General features: G+C 46.1%; 1 protein-coding gene and 1 long non-coding RNA gene across 10 annotated transcripts in view; one reads left to right on the forward strand and one right to left on the reverse strand.

The window, feature by feature from the left end:
• FRMD4A (FERM domain containing 4A) overlaps window positions 1-22089 on the reverse strand; it is a 449454-nt gene that overhangs the window by 106725 nt on the left and 320640 nt on the right. For all 9 annotated transcript variants that reach the window (XM_037847310.1, XM_037847308.1, XM_037847307.1 and 6 more), the window contains 2 exons: window positions 19156-19248; window positions 8885-8969 (listed from right to left, as the gene is read on the reverse strand). In XM_037847310.1, coding sequence (XP_037703238.1) covers window positions 8885-8969; window positions 19156-19248 — 178 coding nt within the window. The remainder of the gene's footprint in view (window positions 1-8884; window positions 8970-19155; window positions 19249-22089) is intronic.
• Window positions 2394-17073, forward strand: LOC119542497. Its single transcript, XR_005218484.1, has 2 exons — window positions 2394-2592; window positions 16639-17073. It is a non-coding gene; the product is annotated as an uncharacterized LOC119542497 (long non-coding RNA).

Below are 22089 nucleotides of genomic sequence, written 5' to 3' on the forward strand. Positions count from 1 at the left end.
TTTTTACTTTTATTTTTTATTCTTATTCTGATTCTTTCTGGTATAAGGAAAATGTTCAAAAATAGATTGGGGTGACGAATGCACAGCTATATGATGGTACTGTGAACAGTTGATTATACACCATGGATGACTGTATGGTACGTGAATATATCTCAATAAAACTGAATTTAATAATAATAATTAAAAAAAAAAAACAAACAGTGGGAGTAAGATCGTGGTCAGTAAGTGGGAAAAGGATTAAAGAACGATGGGCCCAGGCATCTCACACACACATGCAAAATCTGATGGAAGAGAGAGTTGCATTATTCCTTCCACCATTAGTATTTAGTATTTTTTTTAGTACAAGAACCATTTCACTGGATTTTGTCAGAGGAGTCAATACAGAGTTCTTGATGTCCCTAAGAACCAAGCTAGGAATGGCAGGAAGAAGTGTTACTGATAGTTAAGAACACGCTTGCATATTTCATATTCTTGCTATCCCTGCCCCATTGGTCGTAATATCTTTTCCCCTTTTTAAGCCTCACACTCCCAGGTTTTTTTATCTTTAAAATTCCCCTGCAGTGGAACAGAGCCCTGGCCTGTCTGCTCATTCCATAGATCTCCCCTTGCCCATCACAACCCAAAAGCTGAGACTCCAAGGAGAGGAGTTAATGAGTGTTTCAACCCTTGTGTTGGAAATGTGCAGCCATGTAGCATTAAAATGATGAGGCCACCTGTTCTCCCCTGGCTTCTCTGACAATTCAGAGGTGGCTTTCTCAGGGTTTTGGCTCCAGCAGAGAAAATAAACTGAAGGAGACCACAAAGTGTGTGCAAAAATTCCTCACTTTTCCCAGGCTCTGAATTTTCGTTAACTGAGAACAAAAGGGACCCCAAGATAGGGACGGAGGGCTCAGCGAGAGGCCAGTGGTGACTTGCCCCTGTGCATTTTCAGCCCATAGCTGCGAGTGGGGGCCCCAGGGCTCAGAGCGCCAATGGAAGTGGGGTCTGCAGGGCTGTTTCCCGAGCTGGCATCTGGCTGGGAATGGAGGGTGGTGTGGATGGCAGGCTGCGATGTCTTGGGACTCCCTGGTAAGGGGGAGCTGCTGGTGGAAATGGAGATAACGACTTCTGGTTGCTGCGGCTGTTGGCTATGTGCTTTGAGCATCTGTTTTACATACTGCTGTACACCACTTCCTTTTGAAAAATGGTATGGAAAGACAAAACGTGATTCTCTGCAGATGCGGGCTTGTGTGTTGAAAGCAGAGTTGAAGGGGACGGTTCACTTCCTCCCACTCAGCATGGTTTTTGTCCCAGTCGAGTAAGTAGCTGAAGTGAAGAGGGCTGCAGTCACGTATTAGCAAGTAACGGTCAACAGCATTCTCAGAAAGACTTCCACCCGAGGGTCTCAAGCGTTCCAAACAAACAGCCCTCCGAGACCCCATGCGGCAGGTGTTATGGACAGGCTCCAAAAGAACCGAGAGCTGGAGAACCCCGTCCTGACCTCTGTCCCTGAGGGGCTTGCTGGTGGTTGTTAAGAAGACGGAGAATTGTAATGCGCAGAGCATCCTTCCACACTCAGGGAGCACAGAAATTCAACTCTCACCTACGAACCCTGAGATAATTACAATAGGAAAGTGGATTAATAGCCATCTGCAAGGCTGAGAAGACTTATACGATGAGGACCTTGGTAAAGTCTGTTTAGAGCCTCTCACGGGGATGGTCCAAGGGTTTTTCTGATGAAGCCTTACCAATCGTTGACCCCCTTTCTTCTCACCCCCTTTCTTGCCACGCTCCTTAAAATCACTTCTACTCTCCCCTGAACAGGTCAGGAAAGTTCCAGGTTCTCACCCTAACTGTTCCGGGACATGGAAGAAATCCCTCTTTGCCCTCCTTGAGTTTCATTCCCCTCAATGGGATAATGGGGTACAATTATTTTCTGATGATTTTATGGGGTTTGGCGAGGATCAAATATAGAGGTGATTTGGAGCTAGAAAACACACTCAAATACAATGTCTCTATTATTTCAGCTCACCGAAAGCCCGAACTCCACCGTTTGGCTTCTGTTCTCTGGCATTTCTTAGCATTTTTAGGGAACTTAGTAAGCTTTTTCTAGTTTTAAAAGGTGAACAGCATTGTGTGTGTGTGTGTTTGTGTGTGTGTTTTGCACCTATCTCTACAAATGTGTGTATCCCTGACCGTGTATATCACCAAAGTAGGTCTGGATGCCTGGATTTCAACCAACTTGGCGTCTTCCTCCCTGTGGCAGTGTAACAACTACACCTCATTGCACAACTCCCACCGATGACACTAAGGTGCCCCAGGCAAACAGGGGCCACGGTGCAGGAGAAGACTGGTGGGATCTTGCACAATTCCTCTTGTTTGCCCTTTGCAAGGTTTTCAGCAATCAAGTTGCCTCACATCTGTCTAATGATCCACTGGGTTCTGTGCCTTTCATGCCACACCACGTCTCTCTACTTCTATGGCACAGAGATTTCTCGTGCCGTCCACTGCCTGTGGCCCCTCTCGGGGTCCCGAGGGAGCACCTTTCAGAGCCAAGGGCACAGAAAGGACTTGAGGTCAACACAGGGATGTGTGTGAAGCCAAGCCAAGATGGTGAGTCCATGCGGACTGGTTTCTAGAAAGGAAGTCCCTCTCCTTCTTTCCTTCCTCCCTCCGTCCATCCTTCCCTCCCTTTCTTCTTCTTCCTTTTTCCTCCCTCCCTCCCTCCCTTCCTTCATTCCTTCCTTCCTTCCCTCCTGTTTTCCTTCCTTCCTCTCTTGATATAAGCCTGGAAAATAAACCTGCTCTAATCAAACTAAGCAATAAGAACTGGGATTTTCTAAGTCTAAGACTAAGACAAGTGTTGTGACTTTGTCCTTGGGGGCCTGACCCTGGACTTTGCTTTCCCAGCTCCAGATGAGATGATAGCATCTGCTCTTTGAAGATCTTCGATAAAGACTGCTTATTTCAATATCTAACTAGAGTGATGACAGTCAGACCTAAGTAGCAACTGTGGCCCCAGGATTGTGATTTAAACTCCAATAATTTGCCAAGCTCCCAGACCAGTGCGGCCAACTCAGCAACGAAGGCCAGGAAAGCCCTCAGCACACATAAAAAGAAATGTTAAGCTTTTCCTTTCCTGACATGATCTGCTCTCAGGGGGCATATGGAGGCTCCACACTTGGTAATGGCCCAGGAAATATGCCAGCCCTTAGTCCTTGCATTTGGAAAGTAATTAATTAAAAATGATTTACTAAGTATTGGCTGGGCACCCAGGACAGAGATATGTGACAGAAGGTGCTCAGAAAAATGCTCCAGAAAAATGCTTGTGCCAACTTTTAGTCCAACCCAAAGGAGCATGATTAGGCTCATCTTTAGATGGTGGCCACAGATCTGTTTTTTTGGGTTATCGTCATTGGAGAAAAAAGTGTTGAGATCAAGCATAATTGAAATTTGACGAATATATTTAAAGAGTGGATGGTCAATCGTTTCAAGCCAGGGCAAAGTCATCCAGTTAAAGTATGAGTTTTATAACAGTGCATCCAGGCATTCTAACCAGCCCCTAACCTCACAGAATTTAAATAAAATAATGATCAAATTACTCCCATGGAGGACTGAATGGAAACTGAAGTGCTTTCTGTGTGAAAGCAAATTTTCTTGTTTCTCCGAGGTGTGTGTGTGTGAAGCATATTGGGGGCTGGCTCTAAGCTTTCTTTATTTCTCTTAAAACTTTAAGATCTCTAATCAATGGTAATCATTTTTAAAAATTAAACAGACACTTCGGCATTTTATTACTTAGCACTTGTTGTTGGCAAGGCTTTTGAGAATTATTGTGATGGCAGATTTTTGACAAGGTCATTTTGCCGGTGCGGAACCCAGAGCGGGCAGGGCCCAATGCTGCAGCTTGAGAGCCGGGGACAGCTGAGGTGGGTGGCCTTGTCCACTGGGTCATTCCTGTCAAATCTGCCGAGTCTGCTGCCTCCCATATGGGCTTAGAGATGGGCTCTCCAGTTTGGTGCAGGAAGCCACATCTGAAGATGGAGCAGATGGATGAAGATGGCTTGACAGAAGAGCTCTGCTTTCTCCTACGTTTCTTTCCAGGGAATACGCAACATCCCAGGCCAAGTTCCCAGGGGAGTTACCCAATAAATGAGACTCACATTTTCCATGCTGTACTCACAGATGGCCTGTCCATGCCCACCTGTCACCTCTGTGAGTTACAGCCCATCAGAGACGTCAGGTGGGACACCCGGGGTGTCTGTGCATCCCTACTTCCTCCTGCTCTGCCAAAGTAGACAATTCCAGCCCGCTCTCCCATTAACACATCCTAATTTTCTTCGATTTGGATAGATCATGGCTGCATTTTCCTGATCTCTCTGTAGAAATAGGGGGATATGAGGGAAGAGAGGGTGAAGGAGAAATCCACTGTGGTTATGCTTTCCGTCTTCTGGTGAAGGAAGAGAAGAAGGTGGGACAGTTGTTTGGGAAAACAGCAATGATTGAAACCATGCAAAAAAGCACCTTCCTGCACACTTGCCCCCTTTAGGAAGTCAGAGGTGGACCGGAAGCACAAGTGTTGACAGGAAGACTGAGCTTGCGGTGGGAGGCAAGTCCCACCCCAAATCCTGGCAGGGGGCAGATATGCCGCAGGCAGGAAGTTGGCAGGGTCTTCTCCGGAAGATAAATGAGTCACAGAGAAAAGACATCCAGACACTGATCTCTGGAGATCCCCGCTGAAGGTGACAGGGAAATCTGCCAGGGGTGAGCCCACGTTGCTGTTACAACATCCAGCTATCCTCAAGTGTCTCACTCTTAAACAGGAAGGGAGGCAAGGACCATTGGACAGTTGAGGGATACCTCCAACACAAAAGGCAGAGGCTGAAATAAGTAAACGGGGGGAAAGGACTGGAAGGAAGCAGAGATGATGCATGGTAACTAGTATCATCAGAGTGATACAAGAAGACATCACATCCACAAGACAATAATAGGATAGTATAAAAATAAGAAAAACCAGATATGTGGAGGAGCTCTTGGAAATTAAAAACATGACAGCAAAGATTAAAAAGATATTCGAAGATCATAGTGATGAAATCTCCCAAAAAGTAAAATAAAAATAGGAGAGACAAGGTGTCAAAGCAGGAGCTGTTCCCAGCGTCCGGTAAATAGGAGTTGCAGAAAGAGAGGATGGAGAAAACAGAAGACAACGTTATCGAAGAAATAATGCAAAAACAGCTCCTGAATGAAGGAGAACAGGAGTCTCCAGACTGAAAGTGCCCACTGAGTACACAGGTAATGAATTTGCAATGACTAGTGTCAAAGCACACCCTGAAAGTTTAGATCAAAAGGAGTCGACTGGATCCGATGGAGGAGGGAGAGGGGGTGCTATGTACAATGGACAAGACTCCACGGCAACACGGTGAAAATTCTGAGAAGAATGTTCAATCTCTATTTCTATAGTCAGTCAAACTATTATCAGAAATGAAGGTAGAATAAAAACTTTTTCAGATATGCAAGAAACCAAACATTTCACTTCACAAATACTTGATTTCTGGATTTACTGGAGGACATTCCCCAGTGAAACAACCGCATAAAACAGAAGACAAGGCTCTAAGAAACAGAGGCCCCAGGACAGAACTAGGGTGAAGGAGAGACCCTGACGGGGGTGTGAGCTGCCAATGAGGGGTCCTCAGACTGGAGCAGGGGTGGGGGGCTTCCAGGGGGAGGGCTGGAGTAAACAGCAACAGTGCAGCCAGACTACACCCAGAAAAGGAACCGATGCACTACTGGATGTACTTGGAAATTAAAATCGCCAGGCATTGGGGAAATCTGTAGGAATGTTTGGAAAAAAGCAATGGGTATGTGGAAACTAAGCAAGTAAAAGCAGGGCAGTTCTTATCTTTAGGTAAAACGACTGGTTGTCTAAAAACGGAATCACACCCAGAGCATTCTACTTGGAGCTGTCATAATAATGCATTGCTGACTGCAGATGCAACCCTGAATTGTGCTCTCACCATATTGGGAGAACAGAGAAAGGGAAAGTGGGGTGACTGTCCAAGAGACCCTAATCCTCTCCTCACCTACCGTAATAGTAATCCAATAAGCCTAAAATGGATAAATCAAGGAATAACTCCATAAGCCAATTTATTTAAAAATATTCAGGCAAATGAACAGAAGAAACAGCAAAAATTGTTGAACTGTGGCAGGTTCCAGGGGTGGCTTCTTTTTATAATAAGCAATTTAGAATCATTTCACTTTCAAACTATGCATTGTATAATGTCAATCAAAATGAATATTACTGTTTTTAAAAATGAAGGAAAAAAAAGTGAATGAAATAAGGACTTTGAGGAAGCGGGAATAATCAGCTTATTTTATCTGAACAGCAGAGACCCTAAGACACGGGAAAAATTCTTCCCCAAGGAATAGGGAGGGAGTGGATCTGACCTGTTCCGGGAAACCAAGCCTTACCTATCAGCTCCAACTGCTCCCCCTGGGCTGCTCTGGGCCTCGAAAGCACTAGGGGTAGCATGGGTGGCCCAAGGAAAACCACAGCCAAGACAGAAAACAGGTTTGAACCCCAGTCGGAGGCACTTTCCCACCAGGAGCTTATAAGGTGCCTGGCAAGGGTCATACCCTATTCCATTTAATCTTCACAAGATGGGCAGAGCCTTTTAAATCTTCGTCCCACCAAAGAGGAAAATTCAGCTCGGAGACATTACATAAGGTGAATGCATTTATTGCATTTACCCAGAAGGTGCAGGGCCCGAAGGGGAAACCCAAGTCTGCCCAACAGCCCAATCTAAACTCCTAACCAGTCCCAGGACCTTGAGATACTTACAATGGTGTAAAACAGGTTATACTACCTGTTCACCTGCTTTCTGGTTTCCCCATCTTTGACTTCCCCAGCTGGAAGTTAATGATCCCTGCTCTACCTCTCTGTAGTTAAGAGGCTCAAATAAGATAATGATGGGTGAACATTTTCTTGTAAACTCGAAGTTCAAATTTGTGCAAATGAAGACATGACTTTCGATTGTGAGAGGACAGTGGTCTTGTGATAAATCTGGTCTCCTGTAAACACTTTAGAGATGCCATTGCGTGGTGGTTCGCCAGCCAAGTTCCTGTTGAGATGCTGAGAAGAGCAAGCTGGGGTTCGGAAAGCCATACCCACATGGGGTCCAGCAGACTGCCGGCCACCCACAGCGCCCTGCTTCTGAATGTGGTTGGCACTTGGGATGGAGGGATCTGTGACTTTCAGTATTGAGGGTTTGCTCTCCTTTTCCATTGTCCATCCCGGAGTCCTCTCTGTGCATGTCAGTCCTTCCGCTCAGCCCAGGACTTGTGCCTAGACTGAACTGAACAAGTGAGAGAGGGAACCCCTTTCCTCTCCCTTCTCCCAGGTGTCTGCATAGAACGATTCTGACCTGGAGTTGAAGATGTTTGCTTGGCCAAGTGATTTCCCAACTATTAACTCTGAGGCCAAGTCTGCCCCCTGGTGGTCGGTGCTTGCCCTTTGTTTCTGAACTTTTCGGAAGCTCGCTCCCATCCTTTAGAAAAACCTCTAGATGCTCATAGAGGCAGTTGGCGAGGTATGTGAGGTTGTGGTTACTTACTTCCACTTCCTGATGAGTGAACAGAGGTGCTTAGAGAAATGAAGGGAGTTGCAAATACCCGGAACCATGCTTCAGGTTCTTACCCTCCATTCAGCCTGAGGGGGCTCTGTGTTTGGGCAGGATTTAAGCCCTGGACAACAAGAACCAGTCTGGATGATGAATGTGCACAAGCACTTCCAGAACAAAAGTCATGGGGCATTTCGACTCGTGTGCGTGTGTGTGTGTGTGTGTGTGTGTGATGATCACTTGGTAGCTGCAATCCCTGAGTTTCGTTAAATATGAAAATTGAGACAACCGGGCATTCCCAGGCTCTTCCACGTACTTCCGTGGACAACTTCACGCCCAGGTGCCTCTGGCTTGAGGGTCTAATGTGGGTTGCGTGGGGCCTTTGTCCCCTTAAGGAGCGTCCCCACCCCAACTGTGCAACTGGTGACCTCGGCAAAGCTGGTCACCACCTCCGGCGCCACCTCTTCCTCATGGGGAAAACAGACGTAAAAAGTAGAACTGACTTCAAAAGGGGTTGCAAAGACTCAGTCAGACAATTCACCCAAGCCCTCAGCACCAGCCTGCAAGGTTGGCATCGCCCATCCTTCGGTGAGTGCCATTGTGACAGGAGGTGGGAGAAGCCTGCACTCAGGAGATGTAAGTGCAAGCGTGTGTGTGCATGGCAGCAGGTGGGCTTCTTGTAGCCATGGTTCTTGAACCTGGGTGGTGCTCTGTAAGCCCGTCTCCCTGGGGAGGGGGTGGGTACAGGAAACATGGCATTTTGGGTGAGCCAATGATCGGGAATCACTGCAAACATGGGGTTGGGGGAGGTATTGGATGGAAAACATTCTGCAGTGCAACTGGTGTCTTATTCAATTAAGGACTGTCCCACTCGACATGCCAATAACATCCCTGTTGAGAGCCGCGGCTACAACATCAAACAGTGGTCAAGTATAGATGCACCTGATTGTAAGAAGCCCCTCCCTATTTGTGAGCCCTGTCTATGCTGACCAGCATCTTTGCTGAACTTGCTTAGCACTCCCCTGTCTCTGTGGCCAGAAGAAGGAGACCCTTTGAATCAGATGTAGGAAGACTCGCAAGGAGCTGAAAACGCAGTGACGGCATCGGAAGGCATCCCAGTATTAAACTGACGCCTTTAAGTTTTGTGATGCTATCACTGATTCATAGAAATTAATTTATAAATTGCTTATAACACAACAATCAATAAAATAACCTTTCTTAGGGGCAGCACCTTGGGCATCCCCGGATTCAAAGGAAGCATTCGGATTTCAGTGGGAAATGACAGTGCATACCTTGTAGATACAGGCCTTGGCATTCAGAAAGAAGAGCTCGATGGTGGCGTTATCCTTCAGGTATGAGATGCTTTCTATGTAGAACCTGAAAGAGACAAATTGCAAATAAACTGCAGGAACAAGGGAGCAGAAAATAGCCTGTCTTCCGGAGCTACGTAATTGAAGCCGGGGATTAGAACTCCTAGTTCTAAAGGAACAAAACTAAAAGGTCTCATCAACTGGTATGATTCTTTTTGAGAGAAAAGGAAGTGTTTTTCAGGATATTTGTGTTGCCGTGGGCCGTCATGCCGTACAGCTCCCGCCAGAGATGAAGAACAGGCCAGCACCAACGTACAAGAGCCAGCTCCAAATACCACCTACTCCCTTATTTCTTACCTGCTTTCCAATTTGTTATAACATTACTTGTTTTACTGTATTACTTTTTGCCCTCATCATTGTGTTGGGCTGGATTTTTTAAAAAATGTAATTTCTTCTGCTTAATCAAGTGAGGGGGCCATAATTCCTTTTTTTTTTTTTTTTTTCCTTAAGAAAACAATTCTATTTACAATAGCATCAGAAAAAAATAAAATACTTAGGAATAAATCTTAGGAAAAGGTGCAAGGCTTGTACACTGAAAACTATAAAACAGTGTTGAAAGGAATCAAACAGCAGTGAAATAAATGGAAAGATGTTCTTCTGATTGTTGGATCAGAAGGCTTAATATTGTTAAGATGGCAATATTCCCCAAACTGATCTACAGATTCGAGGCAATCCCTATCAAAATCCCAGCTGGCTTCTTAATAGAAATTGACAAACTGATTCTAAAATTCACATGAAAATTCAAGGGACCCAGAATAGCCAAAACAATCTTGAAGACAAAGAACAAATTGGAGAACTCACACTTCCTGATTTCAAAACTTACTACAAAGCTATAGTAATCGATATAGTATGGAACTGGCATAAGGATAGTCATATAGATGACTGGAATAGATTTGAGAATCCAGACATATTTCCTTTTGAAATGACCCCTAGATGTCTTCCCAAAGGTGGTAAGTGTGATTTGGTTTCTGCACTTTCAGAGGGCTGTGGTAAGTGTTCTTAGCACTGTGATCTTAATGCACAATAAATCAAATGAATTTGATTGAATTTTTATCCATAGGTAGTACAGATGGTACTTAGAAACTTTTTTCCAGATGAAACATGCTGAAATTATTTAAATTTACATCAAATGCACTGACACATCGACTTCTGAGTTTATTCCCTGTAATCAGATAATGCACACGTACAAAAATCAGCCATATAAAGAGAGTAGGAGTTTTGATGAGTGGAGGAGAGAAGAAATGATTGAAATGTGAAGCTGACTAGGGGAAGACAGCTCGGCGTGGGGGTGGCAAGTCTTGGACTGCATAATGTCTGGAAATCACAAAACAGTCTGCACCTTTGCAAACCTGGAAATCAGTGAGCTGGTGGATCTCCATCCTCCACAAAGGCACTCTCCATCTGCCCCACGCCCTCCCCAGAGCTTCTGCCTCTTGCTTTTGGAGCAAGTTTTCTAGGTCAGTGGCGTTTTCCCCCACCCCCACCCCCATAGAGTCTGCAATGACCTGAGAGGTTGTGCCAGTTTGAATGTATTATGTCCCCCAAACGCCATTATCTTTGACGTACTCTTGTGTGGGCAGATGTATCAGTGTTAATTAGATTGTAATTCTTTGAGTGTTTCCATGGAGATGTGCCCCACCCAACTGTGGGTGATGACTCTGATTGGATAATTTCTGTGGAGGTGTTGGCCCGCCCATTCAGGGTGGGTCTGAATTAAATATCTGGAGCACTATAGAAGATCAGACAGAAGGAGCAAGCTGACAGCCAAGAGGGACACTTTGAAGAAAGCACAGGAGCTGCAGATGAGAGACAGTTTGAAGACGGACGGCCGTTGAAAGCAGACTCTTGCTCCAGAGAAGCTGAGAGAGGACAAATATCCCAAGTGCAACTAAGAGTGACATTTTTGAGGAACTGCAGCCTAGAGAGGAACATCCTGGGAGAAAGCCATTTTGAAACCAGAACTTTGGAGCAGACACCAGCCACGTGCCTTCCCAGCTAACAGAGGTTTTCCGGACACCATTGGCCATCCTCCAGTGAAGGTACCTGATTGCTGATGTGTTACCTTGGACAGTTTACAGCCTTAAAACTGTAACGGTGTAACCAAATAAACCCCCTTTTATAAAAGCCAATCCATCTCTGGTGTTTCGCATTCCAGCAGCATTAGCAAACTAGAACGGAGGTTTTGGGAAAGGAGTGCAACTTTCAGCTCTCTGAAATGGAGAAGCGGAATGCAGGTGCAATGTTGACATTTCAAAGCTAAAGAGGTTAAATTTGATTTTGTTAACATACATAAATCTATATCCTTCCTAAAGGACCTTTGGCAATATAAAGAAAATATGCAGAAGGAAGGAAAGGAGGAGGGAGGGAGGGAAGGAAGGAAGGAAGATACAGAGGAAGGAAGGTACGAAGGAAGGAAGGAAGGGGAATGGGAAGAGGAGAAGAAAGAAAAGAAAGGGCTCAGAATGAAGGTCTAGAAGCAGCCAAGTCTGTTGGCCTGCAGTTGCTCCCTGCTCTAGATGAATCCCGTTCCTGTGCCTTTGCTTTAGCTATCCCTCCCACCTCCAAATCCCCCTCCTCCACAACCCCAGCCAAATCACCCTGGGCTCAGGCAGTTTTCACGGACTTGGTGACCTTCCTTATGGCTTTACCACACTGCCCCATCATATTGCCATTTTTTGATCACTGGGATGCCTTCCCACCAGGCTGTAAGTTTCTTGAAAGCTAGGACCAAATCTTATTTATTTTTGGATCTTAAGCCTGGAGCAAACATGAGCTTCATAAGTATCTGCGAAGGAAAGCTCTGATTTTTAACACTTCTCTCTGCCTTCCCCTAGTTGGAGGTCTTCCCGGACAGTGAAGTGGCTAGTGAAGTCAAGGCAAGAGGGAGGAGAGATACTACAGGTTTCCAAGATGTCATAAAATTCCAGGTTTGGTGACATATTGTTCCACACGCCCAGTCATTACTCTCCTGCCTTTCTCACCATTGACACGGAAAGTTGTCAAAACAAACCTGCTCAATGCTTAATCTTCCAACACTGGAATGACAAGAGGCCCCTGGAGACTCACAGTGACCTTAGCACTGTAACAAGAGTTTCAGTCCAAGTCTTTTTGGTTTGCAATAACTTAATTTTCATGTCAATGACATCATTTTTTAAATCCCATTTGTTTTCATTCTGGAGAATGAAGAGGTGAAGACAGTGAAGATTCTAGAAATTAGAATCCAGTCAGTCCCCTACCCGATTTTCCCTCGATGGTATGTTACCAAACCTAATGTGCCCATTTTCAGCTCTCAAAGAATGAAAACTGAAATGGAGAGACAAATTCTGCATCCTTCACTGCAGCATTCATTTCTGTGGAGTTCTATGTTGTTGGAGAGGAAGGAATAAATAGAGGGATTAGCAAGCAAATCCTATGACAAGAAAGTCCCTGCTCTCCTGGCAGAAACTGGAAAGTGTTGTCCTGCTAACCTGCGTCACCATGATGACAACCTGGAGACCCTACTGTTCCTTGGCCTTGTAGCTTTAACTTAGCCTGAACTCCCCATGGTGCTAGTGAACTGGAAAGTCAAAAACACCTAGGAGGAAACAGACCTTGGACATCTCAATTCCCACAGGGTATACACACTCATGGAGCTCAGAGGGATAAGCCTTCCGGGGCAATGTTGGTGGCTTTGGGTCAAAGTGGAGAGTTTCCCTTTTTCTTTTCTAAAACTTCTGTTATTTTTCTGAGTTTCATGGAGGCCTTGGCAAAGCTCCTTCTCTTGGGCAGCAGGGGGCGATGTTGCATTTCCTTTTGGACCAATGCTACTTGAGAGGTTGGTTTCAGTCACAAAGCAATCCGGCCTTCTGGTAGACCTGGGGAAATGATTGGTTCCTCTTGCATCCAGAGGGCTGTACAGATGCATCCAAGTCTGCATCCTTGACACATTCAGCAGGACTGAATCTCAGCCCTGCTTTTAGAGTTGGAGGGCTAGAGTTTTCCCTGAGCTCCATCAGCCACCTCACCCCCCACCTAGCCCAGAGGGTCCCGTCCTGAGAGCATTTGTCAGGCAGTTTGAAGAGGAATGATTACGTGCTGTTATTAGGTGCTTGAGAACACTACTCAACATGCCCCTTGGGCAGTCTTGTTTCTCTTCGTTAACTCGTAAGTCTCTGAAGGCAATGGACTGAATGCTGTCCAATCAGACGGTGAGGGCCTCACGTCCGCTTCTTGGCACTTGAGAATCACTGACTGTTTACAGCAAGTGTTAATTAAACGGACCAGCAATTTCATTTTGTAATCAACACAAATGTCACATTTGGCATGCTGACTTTTAGTAGCAAAAAAAAGGAGTGATAATAATGAGGAAGATAATTGACACTGCTGTGAGTTTCTGCAGCCAAAGAGCTCTGTTGTTGAGAATTTCAGCAGCTCTGAAATCTTAAGGGGGAGAACATGTGCAGGACACTCTGCTGAAACAGAGCAAATCCTGGTCGGCTGGCACTTTGTTTTAGATACATGCCATCATAGTTGCTGTGACAGACAGGACATAGCGATCGCTGTCCCAATCAGCCAGAAAAGACGTCTATAATTGGGTTCATGAACTCAGCCGGAAAATCCTTTCTCCCAGATAAAGCTTCCTGACATCTCCTCTTCTTCTTTTTTCTACTGATCATTTCAGTTTATTGTTCGTGAAACTCTAAGTTCAGGGAGACAAATTTAATCTCGATTTATTTTCTGGCAAATAGTGCACACATGATCACAGCGACAGGGACACCTGGCTGGGCATCCAATTCCCATATGCAAAGGATCATTCTCAGCACAAACTTCTGCTGACAGAAACACATGCAGACATCCTTGGGTGAAGGCATATTTTCTTTATATTTCTTTATTGATCTATTTTTTAAGCTTGCCTGGTGAGCAACAACAGAGAGTGACTATTCTCAAATTTGGGGAGCTTGCCCTGTAGCCCTAAACAATGGTTTTGTTGACTGGGGTGAAGTTGGATATGCTCTTTGCCATCCACTACCACTGGACTGCCTGTAAAGAATTGTGCATGATGGGCAGCCAGGTGGGGAAGGATGGGGCTGGAAGGTACATGGAAGTCAGAGCACACAGGGCAGGCTGAGGACATCCTTTTTTTTCTTTCATTAGGGTAACGGATAGCCATTCAAATCATGAGCAGAGGATCAGATGAGAATTTCAGCAAGATGCTCAGTGGTGAAATAGATTGGAAGAAGCCAAAACCAGGAAGAAGAGTTGTAAGAGGGGGACTTTGAGTCTAGGAAAGGTTCCTCAAGGTCTGAATTGTGGGTGTCAGGGTGACTTAAAAGGCAGAAATGATAGGAATTGGTGAATGAGAGAGCAGAAGGCAGCAGGTGGAGGGGAGAGGGCCAAGTCAATGATGACTTCTTGGTTCTGGCTTGGGAGGCAGAAGGGTGATGACTTCACTTGATTGGGCAGATGCTTGTTAGTGGAGATGGCCTGGCCAGCAGGAGAGAGGTCAGGTTGGGGTCTGAGAGTCCAGCGAAGGGACAGCTCTGGTGGCTGTGGATGGGGCGCAACCACATACGAGGGCAGTAGAGAGAAGGCAAGCAGGTGAGGACTGAGGGACCCAACACTGAAGGTTGAGCAGAGCAGGAGGGCTTCAGTGGCACCCAGGACAGAGCCAAGGAAGAGAAGGTCTAGAGGAAAGCATCTTCCCAGAGGCTGGAGCCCCAGGCAGGTGTGTCAGAGGAGGCAGGAAAATGGCCCTAGAATCTGGGTGGTGAGATGGGGGCAGAAGCTGGGCAGCCATGAACCGGGGAACGAGCCGGGTACAGGGCAGGGGGTGGCAGCTGTAGACCTGACAGGCATGGACCTGTCTTTCTGCAGCTTGGCTGGGAACAGAGTGGGAAACAAGGGAAGTAGCTGCAGGAGGATGCAATCAAGGGAGGGTGGAAGACACTTGGTCATGAAGGGGAAGGCTCCATGGAGAAGAAGAAACTGAGGATGGAGAAAGGAGAGGAGAGACTCGAGGGAGCAGGGCCTCTTGGGATGGTGGAAGGGGCTGGAAGAGGAGCCCCTGTGGGTCTATTAGCCTCGGGTGAGGGGATGGGGCTCACTCTTCCTCTGATGAATGCGTGTGTGTGCACATGTGTTTGGCTCCTGGGTGGGCGAAAAGGCCACAGAGAGGATCCAGATCCAATTTTGCAGGTAATGAAGTGGGAAGCTGGTGGCGCCCACGTGTTAACATTTTTCTCTGCAAAACTGTAAATGGCGCCACCTGCTGGGAGCAAAGGGGAGAGCGCCTGCTTTGGAATTTCTGGGAAGAGGTAAAGCCACGGTGGAGTGTGGAGGATCTTAGCCAGGTGGGGCTGGCCGGGACAGGTTAGAAATGCTGGAGAGCTAGCTGAGAGCTGGCCCAAGGCATCAGCCACAACCTGCACAGGTAAACGGGGCTTTCCCCTGCCCATACTCGGCAGCCCAGGGGTAGAGATCAAGGCTGTGGGTGTCTGCAGGGGCTCAGACAGCATGCGCGCATGTGTGTGCGTGTGTTCTCCATCCTGATGCTGTCCCTGCTGGCCCAGGACTCAGTGGCAGCCTCTGCTCCACCACACAGTCACCCTACACTGACAGAGTGGGGGAGAGGGCACCACCAGGGCGTCAGACCTACCTGAACAGACACCGTGCAATCTTGGCTCCAAGACTTTTTTTTTAAAATGAAGAACACTAAGAGAAGACTAATAAAACAAGGCAAGAATGCAAAGCAAGTTTCTTAAAAAAAAATAAAATAAAATAAAAAAGAAAACCAAAAAGGTAATTTCCAGATTGAGGTCACATCCTCTTGACTTAAGGTTACTGCCTCTATCTCCTCTCCTTCTTTTTTTTTTATTTTTTATTTTTATTTTTTGCCCCCGTTTTTCTACTCATCCATCCATACACTGGACAAAAGGGAGTGTGGTCCTTATGGCTTTCCCAATCACACTGTCACCCCTCATAAGCTACTTTGTTATACAATCGTCTTCATGATTCATGGGTTCTGGGTTGTAGTTTGATAGTTTCAGGTATTTACTGCTAGCTATTCCAATTCATTAGAACCTAAAAAGGGTTGTCTATATTGTGCGTAAGAGTGCCCACCAGAGTGACCTCTCGGCTCCTTTTGGAATCTCTCTGCCACTGAAACTTATTTCATTTCATTTCACATCCCCCTTTTGGTAAAGATGTTCTCCATTCCATGATGCTGGGTCCAGATTCCTCGCCGGGAGTCATATTCCACGTTGCCAGGGAGATTCACTCCCCTGGGTGTCTGATCCCACGTGGAGGTGGGGGGACAGTGATTTCACCTGCCAAGTTGGCTTAGCTAGAGAGAGAGGGCCACATCTGAGCAACAAAGAGGCACTTGGGAGGAGGCTCTTAGGCACAATTATAAGCAGGCCTAGCCTCTCCTTTGCATTAACAGTCTTCCCAAGGGCAAGTCCCATGATTGAGGGCTCAGCCCATCAAACCACCAGTCCCCAATGTCTGTGTGGCTCCACGACTTTTTAGCTGTGCTGGGGAAGAGTTTACCCAACCATCTGGGGCCCCCGTCTCCTCATCTTTAATTAGGAATAATAATACCTGCTTCATGGGTTGTGACAATTAATAATTGTGCTTAATAATGAATAGGTGTTTGATGATGGATAGAGCCCTTCTCTCCTTCCTTTTTCCTTTTTTAGGTAATTGGGAAAACCTGAAGCTGGGTGATTTTAGCACTGAAGACCAGAAGCTGAATAACCTGTCAGCCAAGAGGCATGCTCTCCGCTCTCCCTCCCGGCCTTCTGAAAACTCCCCACGGCATGCTGCCAGCTTCAGGCTCTCTGATGAGGACATGCTTATTACGGAAGACTTGTTAAAGGATGAAGTGGGATTCTCTGAGCTCTAATTCAAGTTATTTAACATATTCAGGTCTTGTATTTGCTAATCTGTGGAGTGGAGGCGGTGATTCTGCCCTCACTCTTGCAGATGTCTTGAGTATGTATTGCAATGAGAGAATACATAAAAGCCAAAAACCCATCCTTGGACAGAAGCTAAAACTTAAGATATTTGGTGATACAGGGTTACTATTTCCACTCGGATAATTCCTAAAACTTGACTCTCGGTGGTTGACCTTTTCCACGGTCCTCTTTTCAAGGTGGCTTGTTCTCCTTTTCCACAAAAGCTAACTGTCCATCTGCTGTGTAGACACATGTCTGGTTAAGTCAGTGGGAAAGGGTATTAGGGGACTGGGAGTTGGGCTATGCTCAAGCTATGCCCATGGAAGGGACAGCTTGCAGAGGCTGTGCAAGCCCCAGCCATGCTCTGAAGCCTCCTGGTGTCCTCCATCTGCTTTTGCAGTAGAACGTCAGCTTGGAGGGGCCTGAGCATCCTCAGGGACAGACACTTCAGCTCTCAATCTTATGGTGCCCCCAGATTTCCTCCAAGGGCTTAGTTCCCCCAAACTGCAAACAACTGGCTCATAACAGAGCCTTGGAAAAAACAGCTTAAGAGGTGAGCAGCCCTGTAGGTTCTCTTCTGGGTTAATGTTGGCAGAAAGTACCAGGGGGAAGGGGAGACACCCATCTACCTGTGATTACAGGTTAAGGAACTGCCTAATTTCAATTCGAGTCTCCTCTGACACCATCCGTCTCTCCCAGAAAAAGTGGGACTCTTTGCTTTATATAGTTACTTTCCCATTAATCTGAGAAAATGTAGACACCATTAAAGAGAATATGACGTGGAAATCATTCCCCTCCATAACAGGAGTGGCTAAATTTAGCTGATATGTTTGCAGCCATCAAATCAAAATGGCTAAAATGCAAGTTTAAATTTACTCCACCAGCTAAGTTCAAGCTGCATCCTCCAGCCTGGTAAATGGGCCCTTTAGCTATTCTGTTTTAGGCTGTTTTACTGCCTTCTGGGGTATCGGAATGGCTATATCTAAAACTTCTTTTCCGATTGAGGTCTTCAGGGAGAGCTGAATTGCAAATGGTATGTATCTTGCTCCTGAATTTCTTTCAACACAATTCAACAAAGAGGGACTCTGTCCTGGTGGAAATGCTGGTGCACACTGGAAGGTGGAGGCAGCAGAACTGTGATGCCTTGGCAGGTGTGCTGCAATGAAGGTTCTTGACAGAAACATCTGGGTGCCGGCTGGGGGGTGGAACAGCTATTCCACCTGTGGCTCAGAATCTGACTGTACAACCAACTGATTTGTATTTTGCCTATGAACATGTGGCTTGAACTCCCTCTGGTTCCAAAACACTTTCTGCAGATGGAAGTGGTAAGTCCAGCCTGACTTCCTGAGATCATTGCAAATGCCAATTATGAGATGCAAATAGAATTCTTTGCAATCACAAAATACAACTTGTTATGGCAGATCAATGAACAGAAAATGCCCACTGTTCCTGAAGTTTACTATGCTATGTCCTTCCTTAGTAGGAGAAGCATTAATCTTTAGCTTGCTGCTGGGTTCGAATTACCTGTATTTAGGATAAAATGGGCAAGCTTCAAGAGGCCAAAGTGGTACTTGTGATAGAGAGACTGTGATGTAGCTTCAAACTGTCACCAGAAAAGAATCCAAGTACGTGGGTTATTGTAAGAAACTCATTTAGTTTGAGATATATGACCCCACTCCAAAACATGCAAAAAGAAAAAGAAAAACATTTTTATCTTCATCCCATGTAGGTGTCCTAGTGTGAGGGCACAGACACATTTGTGCAAGTACATGCCCCGACATGCCATACACACGCACGCCCCATGTTTGCATCTACAAGGAACTGGGTTTACGACAACCCTTATCACCGGCAAGTAACCAAGACAAGTGCCATTTCCCTTTCCTTGTTTTCTAAAATTCAGTTTTATTGAGATATATTCCCATACCATACAGTCATCCATGGTGCACAATCAGCTGTTCACAGCACCATCATATAGCTGTGCATTCATCACCCCAAACTGGCTTTGAACATTTTCCTTACACCACAAAGAATAAAAATAAGAATAAAAGAAAAAGTAAAAAAGAACACCCAAATCATCCCCTCCACCCTATTTTTCATTTAGGTTTTGTCCCCATCTTTCTACTCATCCATCCATACAGTGGATAAAGGGAGTGCGATCCACAAGGTTTTCACTCCCTTTCCTTTTAATCACTCCACCCTCCCAGATTTGTCTGGAAAGGAAAAATAAAAAGAAAGAAGTATGGCTACCAGGGTACATACCTGACACAGAAGTACAAAACCACTGGTCCTGACTTTTTGGGGAAGTCGTGTTCCAAAACTCTTCGATCTAGCTGAAGCCAATTTAAGTGCCCCCTGAGGAAGACAGACACAATCGGTTAGGGCTTTGGGTTTTGCAGACGCTTCTTGTGGTGAACATATTTGTGTGACTGAGCGTGCTGGATCAGCGTGGACCTTCATGTCCCCATTAGTATCTTGACATTTGAAGGATCCGAAGGAATTATCTGGGAATACCAGCTACACCAGCTGGAAATACCAGGTGACCTGAGAGAGGAAAGCAATAATGAGGAAGTCGAGGGTTTGCACCTGCTGTCCATTTCCTAGACGCACCACAATGAAAATGTAGTCATAACTCTCCTCCTTGACCCAAATCCCCTCATCACTACATGCCTGGAGGACTTAAAACATGGTATAGCTGTGAGATCAATCATCTAAACTTCTTGCCGGAAGCAGACAGGGTGCAACTGATGCACACACCATCTCTTTATGACCCAGCCATGCCACCCCTCGAGGGATTTACCCGAGAGCCGTGAACATCCACACAAAATCTCCTTCAAAAATATCCAGAGATGCTTGATTTGTAATAGCTGAGAACTGGAAACAGCCCAAATGTTTATCGACAGGGGAATGGATACACAAAGTATGGCATAATCACACAAAGGCATACTATAAGGCAATAAAAGGAAGAAACGACGGATACATGCAGAATGTGGGTGAATCTCAAAATAGTTAGGTTGAGTGAAAGATGCCAGCCAAAAAAAAAAAAAAAAAAAAAGACAACATATAGCACAATCCCATTGAAATAAAGTTCTAGAAATGCAAGCGAATCCTACAGCGACAGGAGGCTCTAGGGGGAGAGAGGTGTCAAAGAGAGATCACCCAGAGCCTGAGGAAACTTTGCGGGGTGATGGACAGATTGACCACTGTGACAGCGGTGATGGTGCCACAGGTCAAAACTTAGCAAAGTGTAGGCTTTGGTATGTGGCCTTTATTAATTTGCGGGCTGTTGAAAAAGCGAACCAGAGAGAGATCTGATGACACACAAAGGGCGTCACATCTGCACTTTTTCCCCTTCCTCCCTGTCTCACTCCCCTCCTCCCTCCCTCCCCCACCCTGTCCTCTTTCCTTCCATAAATATTACCTGATCACATCTCTGTGCCCGAGTCTGGGGATGCAAAGTGAGCAAAACACACAATGGTCCCTGAGCCCTTGTACTCATGTTCTTGTAAGGAGATGGACTCTAAACCTCAGTCCACCATTAATTACATAATGACTTGCAGTATTGGTCCCATGAGTTATGAGATGACATAAGGAGTCTGGGGGTCCAGGCAGCACTTCCTGGTGCCTGAGCTGAGCTTGGAAGAAAGAGCAGGTATTAGCACAGCTGATGGGAAAGGGGAACTGCTAGGCAGGCAGAGAGAGCGGCACGTGCAAAGGCCCTGGGATGGAAGGAACCAGCATCCTGAGCTGGGGGGAGTAGAAAGGGATGAGGCTGGAGAGGGCAGGGTGCAGCCACCCAGGGCCTCGGAGGGCACGCCGAGGAGGGGTGGTCTTTGGCGAGCAGGGCAGAGCCACGGCACAGCTCTTCTTACCCACCCTCAGTTCATTATCCTGGATGCAGAGCCTGAAATCATGTTGGCTTAGTAAAAATCATATTGATGAGACAACAACACATGGCACCAGATCTCTCCAGGCCACCGATGCCGTGCCAGGCCAATGTTTATAATGCATATAAAAGCATGAAGGGCCGGCACGAATTCTGTAGATAATGAGAAATAAAATCTATTTGCAACATTGCATCAAGATGCGTGCTCCTCCATGACACACGCGTGCTCCTCCACGACACACGCTCACCTCCAACAAAGGAAAGACAGAAAAGATGCCGGAGGCTTCCAGCCCCATTTTGAGACGTCTGCCAAACCATGCTGTTTGCACAAGAACAAAACCCCCTTGGCCCACTGGGCCCACACCTGTGGCTTGTTGGGTTGGTGTGAGAATCTGCTTCAGAAGAGAGACAGCTCATTAGAGGTGCTCTGGATACCTTTTCTTTTTCTGACTCTCCGGTTTGAAAACAAGTCTCTGTTAGCTTTAGTTTCCATTTTTGGATACTTTGTTCTGAATATGGTAAGGATAAAAAATAAAGAAAAAATTTTCTAAGTAAAATGACTGGACCAACTTCCAGAAAAATGTATCTGATGAATTCCCATTCTAGTAGAACACAGCCCTGGTATCCAGAGGCCTTGACCACCCTCATCTTTGGTTCTTTAGTTATGCTTAGGGAGCTGCAACTACCCTAGGGTCACGTAGCTTCACCCTCTGTCCTCTGCTTGGAATACTTTCCACCCCACCCTCTTCTCCTCGGAAGCTCTCGTGGGTGTGCTTCTTCCAGAAAACCTTCCCTGCACACGTCTCCAGCCCCTCCCCTGGACTCACAAACCCCATCTTGGGCTCACCTCTGTAGTTGCACTGCCCATGCTCTCTGGAACTTACTCTATGCATGCATCCGGCTTTCCCAGGAGACTTGCTACATCTGAAAAATGTGGACCTTCCCCATAAGGTACAAGGGCATGTGTTTGATCAACCAGAAGGTGTTAGACCAAGGTTAGCCCTAATTATAGGGTTAATTAGCTATAGCCACTCCCATCCTAATCTGGAAGAGTCCACAGACTTCCAGGGTTTTCTCTTGGTGCTCAGTTTCTAACAACATGTCATATGCCTGCCCTTCACAGGATGTTGGTCAGTTGGCATCTCCTAATTGGGAAGTTCCCTCCACCCTCTGCCGGTGAATGCTGGCCATTGCTAGAGGTGAAAGTAAAAGTCTTACTTTTACAGAAGTCACCTTTGATTGCCTAAGTCTGTGGCTTCTTGCAAACTTGTGGTTTGTGTCATCTCTAAGGCATTGAGCATAATCTTGCA

Source organism: Choloepus didactylus, chromosome 8, assembly GCF_015220235.1.
Source record: "Choloepus didactylus isolate mChoDid1 chromosome 8, mChoDid1.pri, whole genome shotgun sequence".
Lineage (NCBI taxonomy): Eukaryota > Metazoa > Chordata > Mammalia > Pilosa > Megalonychidae > Choloepus > Choloepus didactylus.